Source organism: Zea mays, chromosome 7 (genome assembly GCF_902167145.1).
Source record: "Zea mays cultivar B73 chromosome 7, Zm-B73-REFERENCE-NAM-5.0, whole genome shotgun sequence".
Classification (NCBI taxonomy): Eukaryota; Viridiplantae; Streptophyta; class Magnoliopsida; order Poales; family Poaceae; genus Zea; species Zea mays.
The window spans coordinates 113,012,577-113,036,692 of record NC_050102.1 but is presented as its reverse complement, the minus strand read 5'-3'; the positions used below and the strand labels follow the sequence as shown (position 1 = coordinate 113,036,692).

The 24,116-nt window shown below is 45.9% G+C and overlaps 1 protein-coding gene across 1 annotated transcript; it reads left to right on the top strand.

Moving 5' to 3' along the window:
* The first annotated feature begins 5,633 nt into the window (after positions 1-5,633).
* Positions 5,634-8,195, top strand: LOC100281079 (uncharacterized). The gene has a single exon (NM_001371984.1). It carries the CDS (start codon positions 6,175-6,177, stop codon positions 8,098-8,100), a length of 1,926 nt encoding a protein of 641 aa, NP_001358913.1. The 5' UTR covers positions 5,634-6,174; the 3' UTR covers positions 8,101-8,195.
* The last annotated feature ends 15,921 nt before the right edge of the window (positions 8,196-24,116 follow it).

The following is a 24,116-nucleotide window of genomic DNA, read 5'->3' as shown; positions in this document are numbered from 1 at the left end:
GGGGGGTGAATAGGTGATCCTGTAAAAACTTGAAACTTAATCCGCAAAACTTGATTAGGAGTTAGCACAAATAAGCCAAGTGGCTAGAGAGGAAAACTTGCACAACATGATAACCACAAAGATATCAACACAGAGATGGCACGGTGGTTTATCCCGTGGTTCGGCCAAGTCCAACACTTGCCTACTCCACGTTGTGGCGTCCCAATGGACGAGGGTTGCAATCAACCCCTTTCAAGCGGTCCAAAGACCCACTTGAATGCCACGGTGTTTTGCTTTCACTTTACTATATCTCGCTTGCGAGGAATCTCCACAACTTGGAGCCTCTCGCCCTTACACTTTGAAGTTCACAAAGAAGCACGGAGTAAGGGAGGGATTAGCAACGCACACAAGACACGAAATCAGAGTACCAACACGCACACAAGTAGCAACAAGAACTCACAACACAACTCAGTGAGTTCACAACTCAAATGGAGCTCTAATTGCTATAGCAAAGAATCAAATGCGTGGAATCAAAGTCTTGGTGCTTAGGAATGATTAGAGAATGCTTGGTGTACTCCTCCATGTGCCTAGGGGTCCCTTTTATAGCCCCAAGGCAGCTAGGAGCCGTTGAGTGCATTCTAGGAAGGCAATTCTTGCCTTCTGTCACCTGGCGCACCGGACAGTCCGGTGCACCATCGGACACTGTCCGGTGCGGATTTCTTTCCTTCTTTGGCGAAGCCGATCGTTGGCGCTTTGGAGCCGTTGGCGCACCGGATAGTCCGGTGCCCCCTTCCGACCGTTGGCTCGGCCACATGTCTTGCGCGGATCGTGCGGCCGACCGTTGGCCCGGCCGGCCGTTGGCTCACCGGACAGTCCGGTGAATTATAGTCGTACGCCGTTAATCACTTCCCGAGAGCAGCAAGTTCGCCTGAGTCATCCTGGCACATCGGACACTGTCCGGTGCACCCAGACAGAGCTGACTTTGGCTGAACAAAGCCATTTTTAATTTCAACTTGATTTTTCCTGTTTCCAGCACTTAGACACAATACATTAGTCTCTAAAACAATGTACTAAGTCTGAGAAACCTACCTTTATACTTGATTTGTACTTTGTCCACCATTTAACACTTAGGCACTTGTGTTGGACACTAAATCACCAAAATACTTAGAAATGGCCCAAGGGCACATTTCCCTTTCACCTCCGTCCCCGACGCAAGGAAAGTACTTGCTATGGCGAGGGTAGGGTCGCCTCTCCCTCCTCGCGCCTAGCCTATGGCCCCAGTGTCAGGGGTACCCGTTACCAGCGGCGGGACCCGAGATGGTTGTTTTGGAGGATCGTAGCACTAGGGCACGACATGAGGTAGCAGTGGTGATGCCACCACCAAAGTCTCGAGTCGCCGTCAATTCATTGGTGGCAGGCGCAAGTGAGGTGATGATTGGATCGGTGGCCGTTGCCATGGTAGCTCCCCTCACGGGGCCACCGTCCATTGCCCCATCTGCACCAGCTTAGGTGATGGGGAAGACGGCGGTGGCTACCTCCACACCTTCGCCTTCGGTGGAGGTGTTAGAGGGATCAGGATCACGTTAGGGGGCACTCCTGCCTTCTTGGATCCACTGAGGATCTGCTCTAGCTTGCCCCGGATTGAGCTATGGACCCCTGGATCGACAAGGTTCCTCATTCATCCTGGACGACCTTACAGAGGGGTGAGACATGCATGCACTTAATGGGCTGTTGATCATAGTGGGAGGCGACTCCAAATGGTGTTCACCGAGGCCTAGGTCGGTTTATCTGAGTTCTACAAAGCCGATGGGCCATTTATGATGGGTTTCATTTATTTTTTGGTAGTAATTGTTTCATGTTCTTGTCCTCTAATGTTTACTCTTTTTCGCTAGTTCAGTCACTTGTGGAAAGGAATGTCGAGAAATCTCTATTCCTTCATTGGTAGAAGGAGACCTGGGAGCGGCTTAGCAGGGAGCTCGAGGACATGGAAGTCAGGGCCACCAAGGCCTAGATCCATGATGAGATAGCCAAGGTGGCCTTTCATTACCTCGCTGCCTCGGCGAAGGAGGACCAGGCACTAGGGCTGGAAACGAGCTGAGCCTGCACGAACTCAAGAATGAGGCTCGGCTCGTGTCGATGTTTCGTATCTCGCTTCGACAAGTAAATTTATTGTACGTGTTCCGGGCTCTAGATGTTGGGTTTGTTTTGCTTTGCCATTTTTGTCATACAAAGCCTTGCCAAGGTGAGCCATTTCTTGCCTTAATTGCTCATTCTCCATTGCAATCTCATCTAAACATGTTTCTATAACAACATTCTTAATTAAAACTTGATCGCAGGGATTAGAATTATCAATAAATAAAAGCAAGAAGTAGAAGCATCATTTTTAATAATTCCAGAAATTTGAACTAATGATGCTCCTGGTGTTTTACTGATGCTTTCTAGCTTAGTAGTTAGCTCATTATTATGTATGCTAAGAATTTATATTTTCTCTAGCAAGTTTTCAATAGCATTTTGAGAGATAGCTAACTCAGCCTTAAGTTTTTCATTCTTTTTAACAAGATCATCATCAGTAGTTGAGGATGGAGCTTTAGACTCTAAATGAACAATATTAGTTGTTAGCTCACAATTCAAATTTGCAAATGTTTAAATTTCTCTAGCAAGCATTTGTAATCATTTTGGGAGCTAAGCAACTTGTTTTTCAAGTTTTAAGTTGAGCCTTTTGCTTAGTGTAAACATCATCAAAAGATTTAATGGCATGCACAAGTTCATCTAAGGAGGGTTTTCCCTCACCATCACCTCTTGCCATAAGGCATTTGTGTGATGACCGTGAAGAGTGTGATGAAGAGCGGTGGCTGTGAATCCTTGGAGGATCATCTTCGCTTGAAGAATCATCACAAGTCTTGACACTTGTAAGTGTCTTGCCTTTGCTCCCCCTCTTCTTGGGTTCAGCCGAATTTGGGCAATTATCGTGCAAATGGCCCTTCTCCTCACATTCGAAGCATCCTCTCTTTTTTTCTTTTCCCTATCAATGTTAAAGAGAAGATCCTCGACCTGCAGGGACACACCCATTAGATTAATCTTGCGAATCATCCTCATTATCTTTATGATGCATTAGACCATTTCTTCATCCTCGGAGGATGATGTTGAGGCTTGATCATCTTCATCATCATCATCTTCTTCTTCCTCCTCTTCTTCACTTGAACCTGGAGCCTTCTTCGCGCCTTTCATTTTTTGTGTTCATCACATGCAAAGTCATATGGCTTTGAATCCTATTCTTGACCCATTTTCCATGATATTTCAAATGCCACAGTTTTCCCTATTACAATGGCCAGGGTCATTTGACTCAAGTCCTCCATAGTGTGAAGGATGGTGATGATGCTCCATATTTCTTTTGTGGCAGTAAGGAGATGATCTTCCTTACAATGTTTGCATCACCTAACTTATTAATTCCAATATAATTGAGCTAATTGATAATCAAATTCAAATGAGAGTACATATAATTCTTTTCTTTCATTTGAAAAGAATTATATTCATTTAAGAGTAGGCAATGTTTTTTCTCACGGACATTTGATGTGACATCATAGAGCTCATGCAATTCAAGCCAAATCTCATTAGCATTTTCAAGGTGAATACTTGATTAAAGTCTTCTATGCTAAGAGATTCATACAAGCAATTTTTGGCTCTAGCATTCAAATGAATTTCTTTTTTGTCACTCACAGTGAGCTTCTCGGGATTCTTAGGTGGTTTCATCCCGTCACGAGTGAAAGGGAAATGTGCCCTTGGGCCATTGATATTTGTTTTGGTGATTAAATGCTCAACACATAACTATGGACTAACAACTCCACATATGAGCATGAGCACAGGTGTTTGTAAGGCAAATTGAGAAATATAAGAAAAGTGTATTTTGGAGGCATCACCGGACAGTCCGGTGTGCACTAGGCAGTCCGGTGCCCAGGCTGGTCAGCGGCTTAAAAGACCGTTCTCGGGAAAAGCGTCGGGCTCGCTGGCTAAAAATCATTGGACAGTTTGGTGTGCTAGGCAGCCAATGGCTCTTCCCCCATGCCAAAGGTCGTCGCGTGATGGACGGCGAGCCACGTCAGCTCGACAACGGTCGACAGGGATCATCGGACAGTCCGATGTGCTAAACGACCAACGACGGGCAACAGTTGGCTCAACTGAATAAGGAAGGAAATTGACTATTGTGCAGTGTCTGGTGTGCATCGGACAGTTCGATGCACTCACAGACAGAAGGCAACCAGGGCTTTCTAAATGAAGATCAAACGACTCCTTGGTCCCTTGGGGCTATAAAAGGACCCCCTAGGCGCATGGAGCTATTACCGAAGCACCATTTAAGCACACTACAACTCTGAATCTTTGTGATCATGTCGTTGACTTGTTAGAGAGAGATTTGGGCATGTTCTTGAGTTGTAACTCCGTCGTTTTGTTTCGTGCGCTCTCTCTTTTCACATGTGTTTGTGTTGTTGCTGCATTGTGTTCTTGTGTGTGTTTCTTCTCCCATCCTTACTTTGGTTTTGATTGTAAACATTTGTGTAAGGCGTGAGAGACTACAATTTGTGGAGATTCCTCACAAAGGGATATTGATATAAGGAAGACTATTGTGTCACTCAAGTTTGATCTTTGGATCACCTGAGAGGGGTTGAGTGTAACCCTTGACCAAAGGAGGTCACCACAACGTGGAGTAGGCATTGGCCGAACCAGAGTAAAAAACGTTGCGTCTCTTGTCCATTTACTTATTGCGATTACTGTCTGCTTGGGTTCTCTACTGACTTACAATATTGCTCCTAAGTTTAATACTTATCTTAAAGGAGCAATCAAGTGAAGAGTTCGTCCTTCTTCTCTCTTCTCATCCTAACTTGGTTTTAGTTCTCATTAACAATTTGTATAAACCAAGTTTGTGTTGTTTAGAGTTAATTTTTGCCGGATCACCTATTCACCCCTGCTCTAGTGCTCTCAACGAGTGACTCTCCAAACACCTAGATCAACCGCTTTTAGTTAACAAGCCATTCTAGCACTATAATATGAGAAATTAGTGGCATCAAATGTGGTGGGCTATGGGTATCCATCCCCTTTCTTTAAAAAGTGTCAGCTCTATTAGCGATAAAGCTAAAACGTTTCAAATGTGCTAAACTGGGATCTGATACCACTTGCAGGAAATGGTGACGCCTAAGAGAGAGGTGAATTAGGACTTCTAAAAACTATCTCTAAATCATGCCACAAATAAATCCCTAGAACAAATTCTATGCAAATAATTTAACTAGATTGTGCAAATTAGGTTTTGTCTATGTGTTGCTATCTCTACCGCAAAAGGAGTTATGCAAATAGTAAATATGATTGTATCCACGGGCCAAAATCAAATCCGTATCCGATCCCACTTTAGCTTAGATATGATTGTATCCACGGGCCAAAATCATATCCGTACCCGCCGGATCGGGTTTTGGACATGTCGTCGCAGATAACCGCCTGCCCTGGTCGTCGCAACTGATAGCAGCCCGGAGTGTGGGGCGACACGCGAGGTAGAGCTACAGGCGGCGGCGGCTGACTCTTGCCGGCGCACGTCCGGTCCATCGTACATAGTAATCTTAGATAGAGTAGAATACAATACTATATGGAAGGCATAGCCGACGTATCATGCACGCAGTTGGAATCTAGTTAACGAACGAGAAAGACGGGCCATGGGGTTTATTAGTCACAGCTTGTGTATCCTTTTATTTTTTTCTCTCCATCTCTTCGTGCAGCAGACGCCGTCTCCGGATCCTCAAAGACGTCCAAATGGAAAGCGCCCCGGCCGCGGCCGTGTTTCCGCCACACCAGCTAGCACTGCGAGCTGCAGCCACCATCTATCTCCTGTTTCTCGATCGAGCTGTAACACATCAGCGTCTGAATTGTAATCACGCGCGATCGCGTATCGTCTCCTTCCTGCAAAACCCCGGCCGCTAGCTTCCACCGCCGCGTTCCTGTCACCATCGTCGCGGCGCGGCCAAGGCCAATCCTGGCGGGGGGCTTATATCAGGTCCCTGGGCCACTGGCTTAACTAACGAATTCCTCCTGTCGTTGCACTCTCCGCACTGCTCCTGCGCAGACGACGTACGTAGCCGTTGTTATCGCAGCGCGCTGCCCCCTTGCACCGATCACTATCCTCCCCACCCGGCCCATCGGCCGCGGCCGGTGCCGGCAATGCGGTGGGCGCCCGGGCGGGCGGCCTACGTCCTCCTCGCGGCGGCGCTGTGGTGCGCCTCACTCACCCCGCGCGCGGCGCCGGACCTCGCGGCGGACCGGGCGGCGCTGCTCGCGTTCCGGGACGCGGTGGGGCAGCGGCTCCCGTGGGACGCGGCCGCGGCGTCGCCGTGCGGGTGGCGCGGCGTCAGGTGCGACCCCGCCGCCTCGCGCGTCACCGCGCTGCAGCTCCCTGGGGCCAGCCTTGTCGGCGCGGTGCCGCTCGGGACGATCGGGAACCTCACGGCGCTGCGGACGCTATCCCTCCGCCTCAACGCGCTGTCCGGCGGCATCCCGGCCGACATCGGGAGCTGCACGGAGCTCCGGCACCTGTACCTCCAAGGCAACCAGCTGGATGGACAGGTACCGGAGGGGTTCTTCGACCTCGGGCTCCTGCAGCGGCTCGACCTCTCGAACAACCGCATCGCCGGCGGGGTCTCGCCGGGCTTCAACAGGCTCCAGAGGCTCGCTACTCTGTACCTGGAGAACAACAGCCTGAATGGCACGCTGCCGTCCAACCTTGACCTCCCGAAGCTTCAGCTTTTCAACGTGTCCAGAAACAACCTCACCGGCCCTGTTCCAAAGTCGCTCGCCCGTATGCCCGCCAGCGCCTTTGATGGGACAGGGCTCTGTGGTAACCCTCTAGCCCCGTGCCCAACCCCTCCGCCGCCGCCGTCTGTTCCGGCCGCTGCTAATGGTAGCATCAGCGCAAAGCTCTCTACTGGTGCGATCGCCGGCATTGCTGCGGGTGCTGCCGTGGCGTTCTTGGTTCTGATCGCCGTGATCTTGTTCCTCTGCTTTCGGTGTCAGAGGACAATGGCCGAAAAATCCGCGGAGACGGCAGCCGACGCCGACCTGGACGGGTCTCCCGTGTCGGTCACCGTGGCGAGCATGGACATGAAGAACGCGACGAGGCGGTCCTCGCAGGCCACGGCAGGCAACAGCGACAAGAAGCTGGTGTTCTTGGGAGCGGCGCCGGACGCGCCGTACGATCTGGAGTCCCTTCTGCACGCGTCGGCCGAGGTGATCGGGAAGGGCTGGCTGGGCACGACGTACCGCGCCACGCTGGAGGGCGGCGCCACCACCGTGGCCGTGAAGCGGCTCAGGGCGGCGCCCATCCCGGAGCGGGAGTTCCGGGACAAGGTGATCGCGCTGGGCGCGCTCCGGCACGAGAACCTGGTGCCGGTCCGCGCGTACTTCTACAGCCGGGAGGAGAAGCTGATCGTGTACGACTTCGTGGGCGGCGGCAGCCTCTGCTCCCTCCTCCACGGCGGGAGCCCCGAGCGGCTGGACTTCGAGGCGCGGGCGCGCATCGCGCTGGCGGCCGCGCGCGGCGTCGCGTTCATCCACGGCGCCGGCCCCCGCTCGTGCCACGGCAACATCAAGTCGTCCAACGTCCTCGTCGCCGACGCGCGCGACGGCGCCTACGTGACCGACCACGGCATCCTCCGGCTCGTCGGCGCGCACGTGCCCCTGAAGCGCGTCACCGGGTACCGCGCCCCCGAGGTCACCGACCCGCGCAGGGCGTCGCAGGAGACGGACACGTACAGCTTCGGCGTGCTGCTCCTCGAGGCGCTGACGGGGAAGCCGCCGGTGAACTCGGTCCCCGGGAGCACCGGCGGCGTGGAGCTGCCGCTGTGGGTGCGCACGGTGGTGCAGGAGGAGTGGACGGCCGAGGTGTTCGACGCCAGCATCGCGGTCGAGGAGCGCGTGGAGGAGGAGATGGTGCGGCTGCTGCAGCTCGCCGTGGAATGCACCGACGACCGGCCGGACCGGCGGCCTCGGATGGCCGAGGTGGTGGCGAGGATCGAGGTCATCGTCCGGAGCGCGGAGCTGAAGGCGAAGGCCGACACGGAGGATGACGACTTCCATAGCATCTCTCCCTAACCTGCCAGCGCGGTCGTTCTCTGTGGTTATTTTCAGATCTTGGGTGCACATTGTGCGGCGATGTACATGTTCGTAACATTAGTCGTTCTTCATTATTTCTCTGCGAAGGCATGTTTACAGTTGTCGTTCGTCGTGCTAGTACTAGCAACTCTGTTAGCTGCTGCTTAATTAAACTGACGCTAAGGCCTTGTTCAGATTTTCAGAACGTGTGGGGTTCTTTACGTTCCAAACAGAGCCGATTTGTCTACTCTGTCCGTGCCCCCAACACTTTGGAGTCGGCTGCAAAACCGTGTGCTGTGGCGGTTTCTACTGTCTTGACACGGTCAGTAGTCAGAGAGTCAGACATCACATTGCTGTCGTTCAGCAGTGCAGGCGTCCGGACTTCTCGAAGGCTTCAAACCTCTGACCTGGCCCAGATGGTCGAACAAGGTGGTCGGCAGGGGGAGGAGACAACGGTTACAGCTTGCTGGTGATCGATTTGAGTGTGATGGCGTGGATGGACTGGCAGCGATGCGTATGTCGTTACCTCCATTGAACGAGAAGAAGGGAACGTCGGAGAATTTCTGATTGACGTGGCCGTGTTTGGTTCGACTTTTCAGCCGATTCTGGCCGCCATAAGCGGGTTTTGGTGTCCAAACCTCTAGATTCTGAGGTGATTCTAGCCACTGCCGATTTTCTGAGAAGCAGGTTTTCAACGACGGCGGAGAAGCAGCTCAGCACCCACGTCCGTGAGAAGTCTCGTGAATCCTGGTCTCATCTGCTTCGTACTACGTCTGTCTATCTCTTTATCTCAACCCACATCGATTATATTACGCACTAACTGTACTAGGACGATCAGTAATCATCAACACTTTAGCCTTTAATTACGAGCGTTATATTAGATAGATAACGGGCCATTTACATCCATGCCGAAAAAAAGCTAATGCTTAGTGGCATGGTTAGTTATCTGAACCGATCAATAGTTATATTGTAATAGAAAAATCATGTATAATTTTTAATCAGGTTTTAATTATTGTGTCTTTGCCTGTTTTCATTTTTCACTAAAAATCTACAATCTTATAATCTGCGTATCCAAATATTCAGATTCTAACCACCAGCTTCTCTCCACATAACCCTATCCAAACACTCAAATTCTTCTTAGAAAGCTTTTGTCCACAGTCAATTTTTTCTCTACAACTAACTTTTTAGAAAATCTCATAAAAAAGCCGAACCAAAATCGGGCGGGCGACGTGTCCGTGCTTGCACAGCCAGAGCAGAGCTTCATTTGGCTCACCGACACAATTTTGTTCATCCAATCATCCCCTTGTATCTCCCGATTTCATGTACGAGCACGAACATTGCATTGCGGGCTAGGGTCAAAATCTCAAAAGGTTTGGGAGATCGAGGGATTCAAAGTTCGGCAGAATCTCTGGATTTTAGAGTTCCAGATCAGTGTTCAAGTCTTGTTCGGTTATTTTAAATCCATATATATAGGAGGAATTGAAATAAAAATTAAAAAATATTTTGACTTAGTAGTGATTAAAAGCCCTTCAATCAATTTCAATTCATATGGATTGAGGTAGACCTGAACAAGCGCTAACGATGACGATTAGCCACTTTGTGTTGTGAAGCGTCATATGCCTAGACATATACGTCTCGTACATAAAGCAGGATCTTATTGGTAGCCTAAAATATGATTGTCAATTAATCTTGTACACAAGCCTTATAAAACCTAGTCTAATAGTAGACCAGAGTCGGACGACACCATTATAGCCTCTGTATCTGTCGTCAGGGTTAGCCTAGATTATATGTAGGTTCATCGGTTTGGCGCGTGTTAACATATACCGGTTGTTTGGTTCGCGTGTGGACGTGTGCAGCTGCACACGCGGAGCCTTAAAACATGTCATAATTGTCTATTCGACGCATACAGTCTCAACCGATGCAAAAATAGCCGATCGGCTATGCTCCGTGGAGATGCTCACGAGGCGCCGTATCCAGCCATGCAGGATGCATGCAGATAGCGGCGGCATGCATGGGCACGAAATATGAAACCTTTTTTAAGTTGTTTTTCATTATATTTTTTAATTAATAGATTTAATCAACAAACCGGTTTCATATTTGTGTTCGTGAGATTTTTTGAACAAATTCAGATTACTCGTGCTATATAAAATTTAGAGATTAATTTATTGTACCCTTCTCTATTACATGTTTCAGTGCAAGCAACGAAATACTAGTTATATCTTGTCTGAATTCACTCATGCAAACAACCAAACAAAAGACAATGCATGAATCTAGCCTGGGGACGAGAAGCCTGTCTCCTTACATACATGCCATGCTAACATTACGCAGCAACCAATCACACGGATAATGATTTGTTTGGGAGTAAGGTGAGGTTTGAGGGGCTGGTATGTTATATAGATAGAATGGTTATTGGTTTGGGTCCCTATAATCATGACCCATGGGTTTCAGTTTTATAGGTATGGTCGATTTGTTGGCTACACTTCAACACTACAAGTACCCAATCTAGTGTACGAGCACTGATACAATCAGGACTGACAACTGCTCAGTGGCCTCCTCTCATCGATGACCAAGGAAGTTATTCGGAACATCGTAGCCGCCACATCTTCCAAATTGTTGAGCCTACAATGATTTCATCGAGATTTTTGAAAGTGTCATGACAATAACCAGAGATATGTTCTTCACGAACATCGACAAATATTTTTACATACTTCTTATGCTATCTCTAACAGCTTATACATCCCCATCTTTCATTTTAAACTTTAATATATAAACATGTAATTTACAGTGTAAGACTCTGTCCAACCATTCCCCCCTCTTAAACCCTCATTCGTACTTTCTATTCATAATTAAGTACCTTCCCCTCAACCATTCTTCCCCTATTTCACCTAATCTCCAACTATTCTCCCTATTCATCTCTCCTTTACTTTTTAACTGATCTATTTGGCTTGTATACATCAGTTGTTGGAGTTTAAAAAAATATTATAATATTTGTAATACCATAATACACATTATTATCAGTTAGGCAAACTTGTAACAGATTAATTTTGCAATTAAAAGTACTAATTAGTGAAGAGGGAAAGGTTCTAGTTTCCTATTCATAGTTTTTTTGTTTCTCTCACCCCAACGGAGGGAGGAGGGACAGTCGATGGAGCTCTATCGGTGAGTCCGCACACGGAATACGCGACGAGGGGGAGGGTGGGAGGGAGCCATTAGAGAGCATCTAAAACAATATTTTACACAGTCATATACACGATTTGCTTGTCGTAACCTTGTACCTCATTGGTGATAGATAAATTCAGTTTAGTACTGAAAGGGAAATGTGCCCTTGGGCCATTCTAAGTATTTTGGTGATTAAGTGTCCAACACAAATAGGTATGTGTTAATCTATGCCAAAGGGTGGACAAAGTGCAAATCAATACAAAGGTATGATTCTAGACTTAGTACATTGGTTTTTGTGTACTAACATATTTGTCTAAGTGCTATAATCAGAGAAAAGACAAAAGGAAAAGACTTGGCTCGAGCAGCCAAGACTCTGCTCAGTCTGGGTGCACCGGACTGTCCGGTGCGCCAGGCTGGCGCTGCTCAACTGGCCGCTCTCGGGAACTCGACGGCGGCGTACGGCTAAAAATCACCGGACTGTCCGGTGGTGCACCGTACTGTCCGGTGAGCCAACGGTCGGCCGCGCAATCCGCGCGTGACGCGTGGCCGAGCCAACGGTCAGAAGGGGGACACCGGACTGTCCGGTGCGCCAACGACTCCAAATCGTCAACAGTCGGCTGCGCCAGAATAGGAAAGAAATCTGCACCGGACTGTCCGGTGCACCAGTCGACAGAAGGCAAGAATTGCCTTCCTGGATTGCTCTCAACGGCTCCTAGCTGCCTTGGGGCTATAAAAGGGACCCCTAGGCGCATGAAGGAGTACACTAAGCATTCTTTGATCATCTCTTAGCAACAAGACATCTCTCTAGCGCATTTGATTTGTTGTGATAGCAATTTGAGCTCCTCTTGAGTTGAGAACTCCGTGTGTTATCTTAGAGCTCAAGTTGTGACTTGTGTGTGTGTTTGTGCTCGTGCTTTGAGGCTTGTGTGTGTTGCTCTTCCCACTCTTACATCTGTGCTTCTTTGTGATCATCTCATTGTAAGGGCGAGAGGCTCCAAGTTGTGGAGATTCCTCGCAATCGGGAAAGAGTAAAGTAAAAGGAACACCGTGGTATTCAAGTTGATCATTGGATCACTTGAAAGGAGTTGAGTGCAACTCTCGTCCATTGGGACGCCATAACGTGGACTAGGCAAGTATTGTACTTGGCCGAACCACGGGATTAATCTCTGTGTCTCTTGTGCTTGTTCTCACTGTGTCAATTGTGGTTCACAAGAGCTCTCCTTAGCCACTTGATTTCATTGTGCTAACACTTAATCAAGTTTGTGGCTTTAAGTTTCAAGCTTTTACAGGATCACCTATTCACCCCCCCTCTAGGTGCTCTCAATTGGTATCAGAGCCATTCTCTTCAAGACAGGGACTAATCGCCCGAAGAGATGGATCCTAAGGGAAAGGGGATGGTGGTCAACGACAATGAGAAGGAGTCCATCTTCAACGAGCCAAGGGACGACAAAGTCAATGACTTTGGCTCGAGTTAAAAGAAGAAAGACGGAAATAAGAAGAGGCGCATCAGGAAGGTTGTCTACTACGACAGCGACGAATCTTCCTCTTCTCAAAAGGACGACGAATACGAGGAGAAAAAGGAAACGGTTAACTCGAACTTTTCTTTTGATTATTCTCGTATTCCGCATAATTCCAATGCTCATTTGCTTTCCATTCCACTTGGTAAACCCCCACATTTTGATGGAGAGGACTACGGATTTTGGAGTCACAAAATGCGTAGCCACTTGTTCTCTCTCCATCCAAGTATATGGGAGATAGTAGAAAATGGAATGCAATTTGATAGTTCAGATAACTCCATGTTTATCAATGAACAAATCCATAAAAATGCACAAGCTACTACTGTTCTTTTAGCATCCTTGTGCAGGGAAGAATACAATAAGGTGAGCGGCTTGGATAATGCCAAGCAAATCTTGGACACCCTCAAGATCTCGCATGAGGGGAACGACGCCACCATGCTCACCAAGATGGAGTTGGTGGAAGGCGAACTAGGAAGGTTCGCAATGATGAGGGGAGAGGAGCCAACTCAAACATATAATAGGCTCAAGACCCTGGTCAACAAGATAAGGAGCTATGGAAGCACGAGATGGACGGACCATGACGTCGTCCGGCTTATGCTAAGGTCCTTCACTGTCCTTGATCCTCATCTTGTAAACTCTATTCGTGAGAATCCTAGGTACATCAAAATGACGCCCGAGGAAATACTCGAAAAGTTTGTAAGCGGGCGGATGATGATCAAGGAGGCAAGATATGTTGATGATGCATTGAATGGCCCAATCCACGAGCCTCAAACCATTGCTCTAAAAGCAACAAGTAGCAGGGAGGCGCTACCTAGCAAGGTGGCGCAAGTTGAGGCGGCCGGGCTAAATGAAGATGAAATGGCTCTCATCATCAAGCACTTCAAGACGACGCTCAAAGGTCGCAAGGAGCATCCCAACAAGAGCAAGACGAAGGGAAAGCGCTCCTGCTTCAAGTGTGGTAAGGTTGGTCACTTTATTGCTAACTGTCCTGATAATGATAGTGACCAGGATCAAGAAAAGAAGAGGGAAAAGAAGAAGACTTACAAGAAAGCGAAGGGCGAGGCACACCTTGGCAAAGAGTGGGACTCGGATTGCTCTTCATCCGACGACGAAGGACTTGTCGCCTCGGCCTTCAACAAATCATCCCTCTTCCCCAACGAGCATCATACCTGCCTCATGGCAAAGGAAAAGAAGGTATGCACTAGGAATACTGTTACATATGCTTCTTCAAGTGATGATGAATCTAGCGATGATGAAATAGACTATGCAAGTTTATTCAAAGGTTTAGATAGAACTAAAATTGATAAAATCAATGAATTAATTGATGCCTTGAATGACAAGAATAGATTGCTAGAAAAGCAAGAGGATCTTTTGTATGAAGAGCATGATAAATTTGTAGATGTCCAAAAATCTCTTGCTTTAGAAGTTAAAAGGAATGAAATTCTTTCTTGTGAATTATCTTCTTGCCATGAGACTATTTCTAGTTTAAAAAGTGTTAATGATGATTTAAATGCTAAGCTAGAAGTAGCAAATAAATCTAGTTATTGTGTAGAACATGTAGTGATTTGCAATAGGTGTAAGGACTTTAATGATGATGCATGTGTTGAGCACCTTACGTTTATTGCAAAACTAAATGGTGAAGTGGCTAGTCTTAATGCCCAACTTAAGACTAGCAAAAATGAATTTGATAAACTAAAATTTGCAAGGGATGCCTACACTGTTGGTAGACACCCCTCAATTAAGGATGGGCTTGGCTTTAAGAGGGAAGCCAAGAGCGTAACAAGTCATAAGGCTCCCATCTCTGCCAAGGAGAAAGGGAAGGCCCCTATGGCTAATAGTGTTCAAAAGAATCATGCTTTCATTTATAGTGATAGAAAATTCTCTAGAAATGCTTATAGGAATTATTCTTATGATTCATATGCTATGCCTGCTTCTAGTTCTTCCATTGTGCATCATTTGCCTAGGAGAAATGTTGTTCATGTACCTAGGAAAGCAAGTAATGAACCTTCTACAATTTATCATGCTTGCAATGTGTCCTTTGCAATTTGTAGAAAGAATAAGAAAGTGGTTGCTAGGAAATTAGGGGCAAAATGCAAGGGAGATAAAACTTGCATTTGGATCCCTAAGGCTATTGTCACTAACCTTGTAGGACCCAACAAGAGTTGGGTACCTAAGACCCAAGCCTAAATTGCCTTGCAGGTTTATGCATCCGGGGGCTCAAGCTGGATTATGGACAGCGGATGCACAAACCACATGACGGGGGAGAAGAAGATGTTCACCTCCTACGTCAAGAACAAAGATTCCCAAGATTCAATCATATTCGGTGACGGGAATCAAGGCAAGGTTAAAGGACTAGGAAAGATTGCTATTTCATCCGAGCACTCCATTTCTAATGTGTTTTTAGTTGAGTCGCTCGGGTATAACTTGTTGTCCATTAGTCAACTTTGTAATATGGGTTATAATTGCTTATTCACAAATGTAGATGTGTCTGTCTTTAGAAGAAGTGATGGTTTATTAGCTTTTAAGGGTGTACTAGACGGCAAACTTTATTTAGTTGATTTTGCAAAAGAGGAGGCCGGTCTAGATGCATGCTTAATTGCTAAGACTAGCATGGGTTGGCTGTGGCATCGCTGTTTAGCTCATGTGGGGATGAAGAACCTTCACAAACTTCTAAAGGGAGAACATGTGTTAGGTCTAACAAATGTGACTTTCGAAAAAGATAGACCTTGTGCAGCTTGTCAAGCAGGTAAACAAGTGGGAAATGCTCATCACAGCAAGAACGTGATGACCACATCAAGACCCCTGGAGCTGCTACATATGGACCTCTTCGGACCCGTCGCCTACCTTAGCATCGGGGGAAGTAAGTATGGTTTAGTAATTGTTGATGATTTTTCTCGCTTCACTTGGGTATTATTTTTACATGATAAATCTGAAACCCAAGGGACCCTCAAGCGCTTCCTAAGGAGAGCTCAAAATGAATTTGAGCTCAAGGTGAAGAAGATAAGGAGCGACAACGGGTCCGAATTCAAGAACCTTCAAGTGGAGGAGTACCTTGAGGAGGAAGGAATCAAGCACGAGTTCTCCGCTCCCTACACACCACAGCAAAATGGTGTGGTAGAGAGGAGGAACATGACGCTCATTGACATGGCGAGGACGATGCTTGGAGAGTTCAAGACGCCCGAGAGGTTTTGGTCGAAAGCCGTGAACACGGCTTGCCACGCCATAAACCGGGTCTACCTTCATCGCCTCCTCAAGAAGACTTCATATGAGCTACTAACCGGTAACAAACCCAATGTGTCATACTTTCATGTTTTTGGGAGCAAATGTTATATTCTAGTGAAGAAAGGTAGAAATTCTAAGTTTGCACCCAAAGCTGTAGAAGGGTTTTTGTTAGGTTATGACTCAAATACAAAGGCATATAGAGTCTTCAACAAATCATCGGGTTTGGTTGAAGTCTCTAGCGACGTTGTATTTGATGAGACTAATGGCTCTCCAAGAGAGCAAGTTGATCCTAATGATGTAGATGAATATGATGTTCCAACGGACGCAATTCGCACCATGGCGATTGGAGATGTGCGACCACAGGAACACCAAGAGCAAGATCAACCTTCTTCCTCAACAATGGTGCACCCTCCAACTCAAGACGATGAACAGGTTCATCAAGAAGAATCGTGTGATCAAGGGGGAGCACAAGATGATCATGTTATAGAGGAAGAAGCACAACATGCCCCTCCAACTCAAGTTCGAGCGACGATTCAAAGGAATCATCCCATCGACCAGATATTGGGTGATATTAGCAAGGGAGTAACTACTCACTCTAGATTGGTTAATTTTTGTGAGCATTACTCTTTTGTCTCTTCTATTGAGCCTTTCAGGGTAGAAGAGGCCTTGCTAGATCCGGACTGGGTGTTGGCCATGCAGGAGGAGCTCAACAACTTCAAAAGAAATGAAGTTTGGACACTGGTGCCTCGTCCCAAGCAAAATGTTGTGGGAACCAAGTGGGTGTTCCGCAACAAACAAGACGAGCACGGAGTGGTGACAAGGAACAAGGCTAGACTTGTGGCAAAAGGTTATGCCCAAGTCGCAGGTTTGGACTTTGAGGAGACTTTCGCTCCTGTGGCCAGGCTAGAGTCTATTCGCATTTTGTTAGCCTATGCCGCTCATCATTCTTTCAGGTTGTTCCAAATGGATGTGAAGAGCGCTTTCCTCAACGAACCAATCAAGGAGGAGGTGTACGTAGAGCAACCCCCTAAATTTGAGGATGAACGGTACCCCGACCACGTGTGTAAGCTCTCTAAGGCGCTCTATGGACTTAAGCAAGCCCCAAGAGCATGGTATGAATGCCTTAGATACTTTTTAATTGCTAATGCTTTCAAGGTTGGGAAAGTCGATCCAACTTTATTCACTAAGACTTGCAATGGTGACTTATTTGTGTGCCAAATTTATGTCGATGACATAATATTTGGTTCTACTAACCAAAAATCTTGTGAAGAGTTTAGCAAGGTGATGACTCAAAAGTTTGAAATGTCGATGATGGGCGAGTTGAACTACTTCCTTAGGTTCCAAGTGAAGCAACTCAAGGATGGCACTTTCATCTCCCAAACGAAGTACACGCAAGATTTGATCAAGCGGTTTGGGATGAAGGACTCCAAGCCCGCAAAGACTCCAATGGGAACTGACGGACACACCGACCTCAACAAAGGAGGTAAGTCCGTTGATAAAAAAGCATACCGGTCTATGATAGGTTCCTTGCTTTACTTATGTGTTAGTAGACCGGATATTATGCTTAGTGTATGCATGTGTGCTAGATTTCAATCCGATCCAAGGGAGTGTCACTTAGCGGCCGTGAAGCGAATTCTTAGATATTTAGTCGCTACGCCTTGCTTCGGGATCTGGTATCCAAAAGGGTCTACCTTTGACTTAATTGGATATTCAGACTCCGATTATGCTGGATGCAAGGTCGATAGGAAGAGTACATCAGGGACGTGCCAATTCTTAGGAAGGTCCCTGGTGTCTTGGAGTTCTAAGAAAGAAACCTCTGTTGCCCTATCCACCGCTGAGGCCGAGTATGTTGCCGTAGGACAGTGTTGCGCGCAACTACTTTGGATGAGGCAAACCCTCCGGGACTTTGGCTACAATCTGAGCAAAGTCCCACTCCTATGTGATAATGAGAGTGCAATCCGCATGACGGATAATCCTGTTGAACACAGCCACACAAAGCACATAGACATCCGGCATCACTTTTTTTGAGAGACCACCAGCAAAAGGGAGATATCGAAGTGTTTTATGTTAGCACCGAGAACCAGCTAGCCGATATCTTTACCAAGCCTCTAGATGAGTCAACCTTTTGTAGGCTGCGTAGTGAGCTAAATGTCTTAGATTCGTGGAACTTGGATTGATTTATAGCATACATGTGTTTTATGCTTTGATCATGTTCATTCTATGCATTTTGTTGTTTATGGTGCTCAAGTTGTACAAGCATTCCCCGGACCTCACAAGTCCATTTGCAAGTGATGCACACATTTAGGGGGAGATGTGCTACAACTTAACCCTTTGAGACTAACCATGTGTTTGAGCTTGCGTGATTTAGTCTCAAAGGTGGATTGAAAGGGAAAGATGGACTTGGACCATGAAAGACTTCCACTGCACTCCGATGAGAGGGTAACTTACTCCAAATTCATCTCCATGTCTCTTATTACCTTTTGCTCTTAATTGACAATTTTGATGAGGCAATGAGGTTAAAAGGGCCAAGATTGATCCCGTTTTGGTGCTTGATGCCAAAGGGGGAGAAAATAAGGCCAAAGCAAGAAATGGATCAGCTACCACTTGAGATTTTTGAAAATAGTAGGGTTAGAGTTTTTGTTTTGGCAAAATTCTCTTAATGTCTCTTTGTGTCAAAAGTTGGTCTCTTGTGGGGAGAATGTTTGATTATGGGAAATAGAAGGAGTTTTTGAATCTTTGATCAATTTCTCTTGGAATACCTCTCTCTATGCCTCAACAAGTAAATTTGACTTAGAGATAGGAAATTGAGTTTGATTTGCAAAAACAAACCAAGTGGTGGCAAAGAATGATCCAAATATGCCAAATTTGAATCAAAACAAATTCTTGTTCTCATTTGCATTGATGTTGCACTTCTATATGTTGCTTTTTGGTGTGTTGGCATAAATCACCAAAAAGGGGGAGATTGAAAGGGAAATGTGCCCTTGGGCCATTTCTAAGTATTTTGGTGATTAAGTGTCCAACACAAATGGGTATGTGTTAATCTATGCCAAAGGGTGGACAAAGTGCAAATCAATACAAAGGTATGATTCTAGACTTAGTACATTAGTTTTTGTGTACTAACATATTTGTCTAAGTACTAGAATCAGAGAAAAGACAAAAGGAAAAGACTTGGCTCGAGCAGCCAAGACTCTGCTCAGTCTAGATGCATCGGACTGTCCAGTGGTGCACCGGACAGTGTCCGGTGCGCCAGGCTGGCGCTGGTCAACTGGCCGCTCTCGGGAACTCGACGGCGGCATACGGCTAAAAATCACCGGACTGTCCGGTGAGCCAACGGTCGGCCGAGCCAACGGTCGGCCGCGCAATCCGCGCGTGACGCGTGGCTGAGCCAACTGTCAGAAGGGGGACACCGGACTATCCGGTGTGCACCGGACAGTGTCCGGTGCGCCAACAGCTCCAAATCGTCAACGGTCGGCTGCGCCAAAATAGGAAAGAAATCTGCACCGGTCAGTGTCCGGTGTTGCACCAGACTGTCCAGTGCACCAGTCGACAGAAGGCAAGAATTGCCTTCCTGGATTGCTCTCAACGGCTCCTAGCTGCCTTGGGGCTATAAATGGGACCCGTAGGCGCATGAAGGAGTACACCAAGCATTCTTTGATCATCTCTTAGCACCAAGACATCTCTCTAGCGCATTTGATTTGTTGTGATAGCAATTTGAGCTCCTCTTGAGTTGAGAACTCCGTGTGTGATCTTAGAGCTCAAGTTGTGACTTGTGTGCGTGTTTGTGCTCGTGCTTTGAGGCTTGTGTGTGTTGCTCTTCCTACTCTTACATCTGTGCTTCTTTGTGATCATCTCATTGTAAGGGCGAGAGGCTCCAAGTTGTGGAGATTCCTCGCAATCGGGAAAGAGTAAAGTAAAAGGAACACCGTGGTATTCAAGTTGATCATTGGATCACTTGAAAGGAGTTGAGTGCAACTCTCGTCCATTGGGACGCCACAACATGGACTAGGCAAGTATTGTACTTGGCGAACCACGGGATAAATCTCTGTGTCTCTTGTGCTTGTTCTCACTGTGTCAATTGTGGTTCACAAGAGCTCTCCTTAGCCACTTGATTTCATTGTGCTAACACTTAATCAAGTTTGTGGCTTTAAGTTTCAAGCTTTTACAGGATCACCTATTCACCCCCCTCTAGGTGCTCTCAAGTACTACAATGTGCGACACTCAATAACCAAGGCTGTACTCCACGGACCAGGCTTGGCTATACGGAACAAACCAAATAGAAGCTGCACTCTACGGACCAGGCTGGGCTATATGCAACAAACTAAACGAGCCCATTATGTACTAGACTATGGCTAGGAAGCTGATCGCAAGGTCTGATATATCTATTGCTATATTTCAAACTCCACTGTACAAATAATATCAAATAGTGTCATTTACAATTCTATATCCTATATTTTATCTTATCTACTGGAGATAGTCTTAGCCCTAGCAATATTTTAGACTGAAAAGCACCTCCTTATATGCTACACACCAAAACATCTTGAAAAATCATAACACACATGGCATCGAAGGAGCGCTTGCCGTCGCACAACCCCGGTCTATTCCGCTCACAGTCACAGCCTGACACCGATGGTAAGCCTGGTTCTAGTGCATCATCTCCCTCTCGTCCCTGCTATTGAAAGGGAAATGGCCTTAAAACCATTTTCTCATATTTTGATGCTTGATGACCTTCACAACCATTCAGACTAACTAGTTTTCCTAGTCTCTGATTCACAGGTTCATAAGATCAATAATTTAGTTTCTAAGTAACAATCAGCTCAGTTCCAACCAAATAGGGGTATAACATGGAATAGATGAACTACCAATAGTTCTACTCTTTGGATATGTTCTAAATACCCCGAGGAATCTATTAAACACTTCTAGAAAGATTGAAAAGTTCGAAATCAACATATCACTATTGTGGAGCTAGTATTGGACAAAAGAAGATATATGAGTGAAAGAATCAAAATGCAAAGAAGATTGGACTAAGGCAATGAGGATGCAACGCCTCAATAGAAGACATAAAAAGAAGCAGAAAAGTCCAAGACTCAAAATCAAAAGAAGCCCAAAAGAGTCAGTGAAGAAATCCAACAATGGGGCAAGACAGGCTTGCACCAGCCTATGGCGCACCGAACATTGTCTGGTGCCCAGACTGGCGCGCCCAACGAACTGGCCGCTCTCAGGAAAACTCAGCGCTCGCGGCTAAAATTCACCGGACTGTCTGGTGTGCACCGGACTGTCTGGTGAAGCCCACATCCAATGATCATCTTCTCCAACGGTCGACTGCCACCCGTGTCAGAGATGTCAGGAAGTCAGAAATGGTTAGAGAAGATAGTCGCACCGGACTGTCCGGTGTGGCACTGGACTGTCCGATGTAGCATGGGGACAGGCAGATCCAACGGACGACTGTTGCAAACCTTAACGGCTAGCTGATGTGGCAGGCATCGGACACTGAACAATGTCGTGTCAGTGCGCACGTCGACAGAAAGTTGCTTCTTTCTGTCCAATGGCTATTTGAGGGGTTGGGAGCTATAAATACCACCCCAACCGGCCATTTCAAGGTGTGGGAGCCCAACCAACATTTCAAGGCATACAATAGACATATCCAAGCCCTCCCAACCACCTTCATTCATTGATCTATCTCATACACAAGAGTTAGGCCACATCAAAGCCTCACAAGTGCCACAAAAGAAAGATCAAGCAAAAGAGAGCTACTCGTGTGTGTTTAGCAATAGTGCCTTGTGAGAATCATTCAGAAAAAGTGTGTGCTACATCCTATGATAATTTGAGCGTGGAGTTTTGACTCCCATTAATCTTCCTCCAAACTTTTTGGAGACTTATAAAGCTAGCAAGAGACACCTAAGTGTGTGGTGGTCCTTGCGGGGTCTTAGTGATCCTTGAGATTAAGAAGAAGCACTCGCCAGTCTTGGTGATCAGTGGAGAGAGTGAAAGGGTTGAAAAAGACCCGTCCTTAGTAGACTCCTCAACGGGGATTAGGTTCTTGGTAAACCGAACCTCTATAAAACAAATCACCCGTGTCACTTGTGTTTCTTGCTTGTGATTTGTTTGCCTTCTCCCTCTCTAAGTTCTCTTGCACTATTCTTTGTTGATATTACTTTGTGTTGCTTCAAGTTAAATTCTCATATATAGAAGCAACGCCTTGCGAGAAAGAACTTGTGTTATTCCTCTTGTTATCTAAGCCCTCTTGCTTCATTCTTCATAAACATTTTAGTTGAGTTGCCTTTTGTTAATTTCACATTCTTTGAAAGCAATACTCTTTGCAAGCAAAGGAATTAGTTTTATACTCCGATAATTGTTCATCTTGTTCTAACCACTAATCAAGGGATCAAGTCCGGGTTTAAAGTTATAATTTTCAGGTTTCGCCTATTCACCCCCCCTCTAGGCGACTTTCAATTGGTATCAAAGCTAGGCGCTTCATATTGAGTCTAACAACTCGAAGTGATGGCTCGGAGAAAATCTCAAAAGAACAAGAAGACACCACCGAAGGAGAACAATGAGAAGCAGAAATGAGGATGAGGAGGATGAAAGACGCTTCATGCAACTCTACTCTCATCTAAGCCTAGAAGATAAGACAGTCATGCTCAAACTTCTAAAAAGAGTGAGAGAGCAAAGCGAATCTCTTCACAAGCTAGAAGAAGTCCTCACCACAAAAATCCAAAGCTTGGAAGAGTTGACTAAAGAACATGAGGAGCTAGAGTGCTCTCATGTTGATTTGGTCCAAGGTATGAAACTATTTCAATTGAGCAAGATAACTCTTTACTATGTGTCGCTCAATTAGTAAATAAGAATACCTTACTTAAGGACCAAGTAGAAAGGCTAAAAATTGAAAATCTAGCTTTTCAAGATAAACATGATATGCTTCTATGTTCTCATGAAAAACTTATGGATGATCATATCATGTTAAACATTGCTCATGAGGTTGTGATAGAAAACTTAAAATCTCAACAACCTCACTCATGCACATGTGTTCAAATTGAAACTATATTGCAATGTGCTAATGCTTGTTACTCGCCAGCAAGCAAATCCTCCTTTGAGCTAGAATTTCTAGGAATAAATGATGGTACATGTCAAGAGCTCAAGGAAGAAAATGAGAGGCTAAGGACGAGCTTGACTCAACTAAAAGGGAAGTACACTGCTCAACCTTCTTAAGATAACCGTGATTACATGGTGAAGAAGCTTGAAACGGGAACAACCGTAGCATGCACAAAACCCCTCGAAGAAAATGTCAAGAGCTTGAGGAATGTCAAGAGGAAGGAACAAAAGAAGAAAATCAATACCTCTACCAAAAGCCTCAACCACGCCTCCATGCAAGGTAACATCCAAGGTAATGATCAAGCCACACTTCACACTAAGAAAAGTAAGAAGTGTAGTGAATGCTTTGAAAAGGGCACTTGATTAGGTCATGTCCCTATATTAAAGAAAATGGCTTGATTATTAACAATGATGATAAAAATTGTTTTAGATGCTCTCAGAAGGGACATTTAGTTAAGTCATGTCCCTATGTAAAACAAAAAGGCATAGTTTTAGAAAAGAAAATATTTACTAACCATGCAACAAGCAAGAAACAAGGAAAGAAGAAATCTTCAAAACATGAAGATCACCTTTGCTACATATGCCGAAAGAAGGGACATCTATGTAAGGATTGTCCTATTGGTAACTATTCCACTCCTAGCTTGTCAATTAATTCATATATAACTAGGCAACAAAAAATTGCAACTTGTGCTAGAAAGGCTATCACAAAGGACATTTGGGTTCCTAAATCTTTGTTGACTAACCTTGATGGACCCATCAAGAGATGGGGACCAAAATATGCTTGACAAGCTTTACAGGGGAAAGGAGATGATATGAAGCTTTGGAAGAGCTTGAGCGGGTTAATTCAATTCTTATTAACTCAAGTTATCAATCTTAGAATGTTCTATATATCTAAGATTGACCCAAAGTTATTTTAAATTATTATATCTAAAACCCATATCATCTCGAGCAAGATATTGATGTTGTAGGAGTATCATGTGTGGAAAATCAAAGCCTACAACATGGAGGAAAGCCAAAGGATGGTAACAC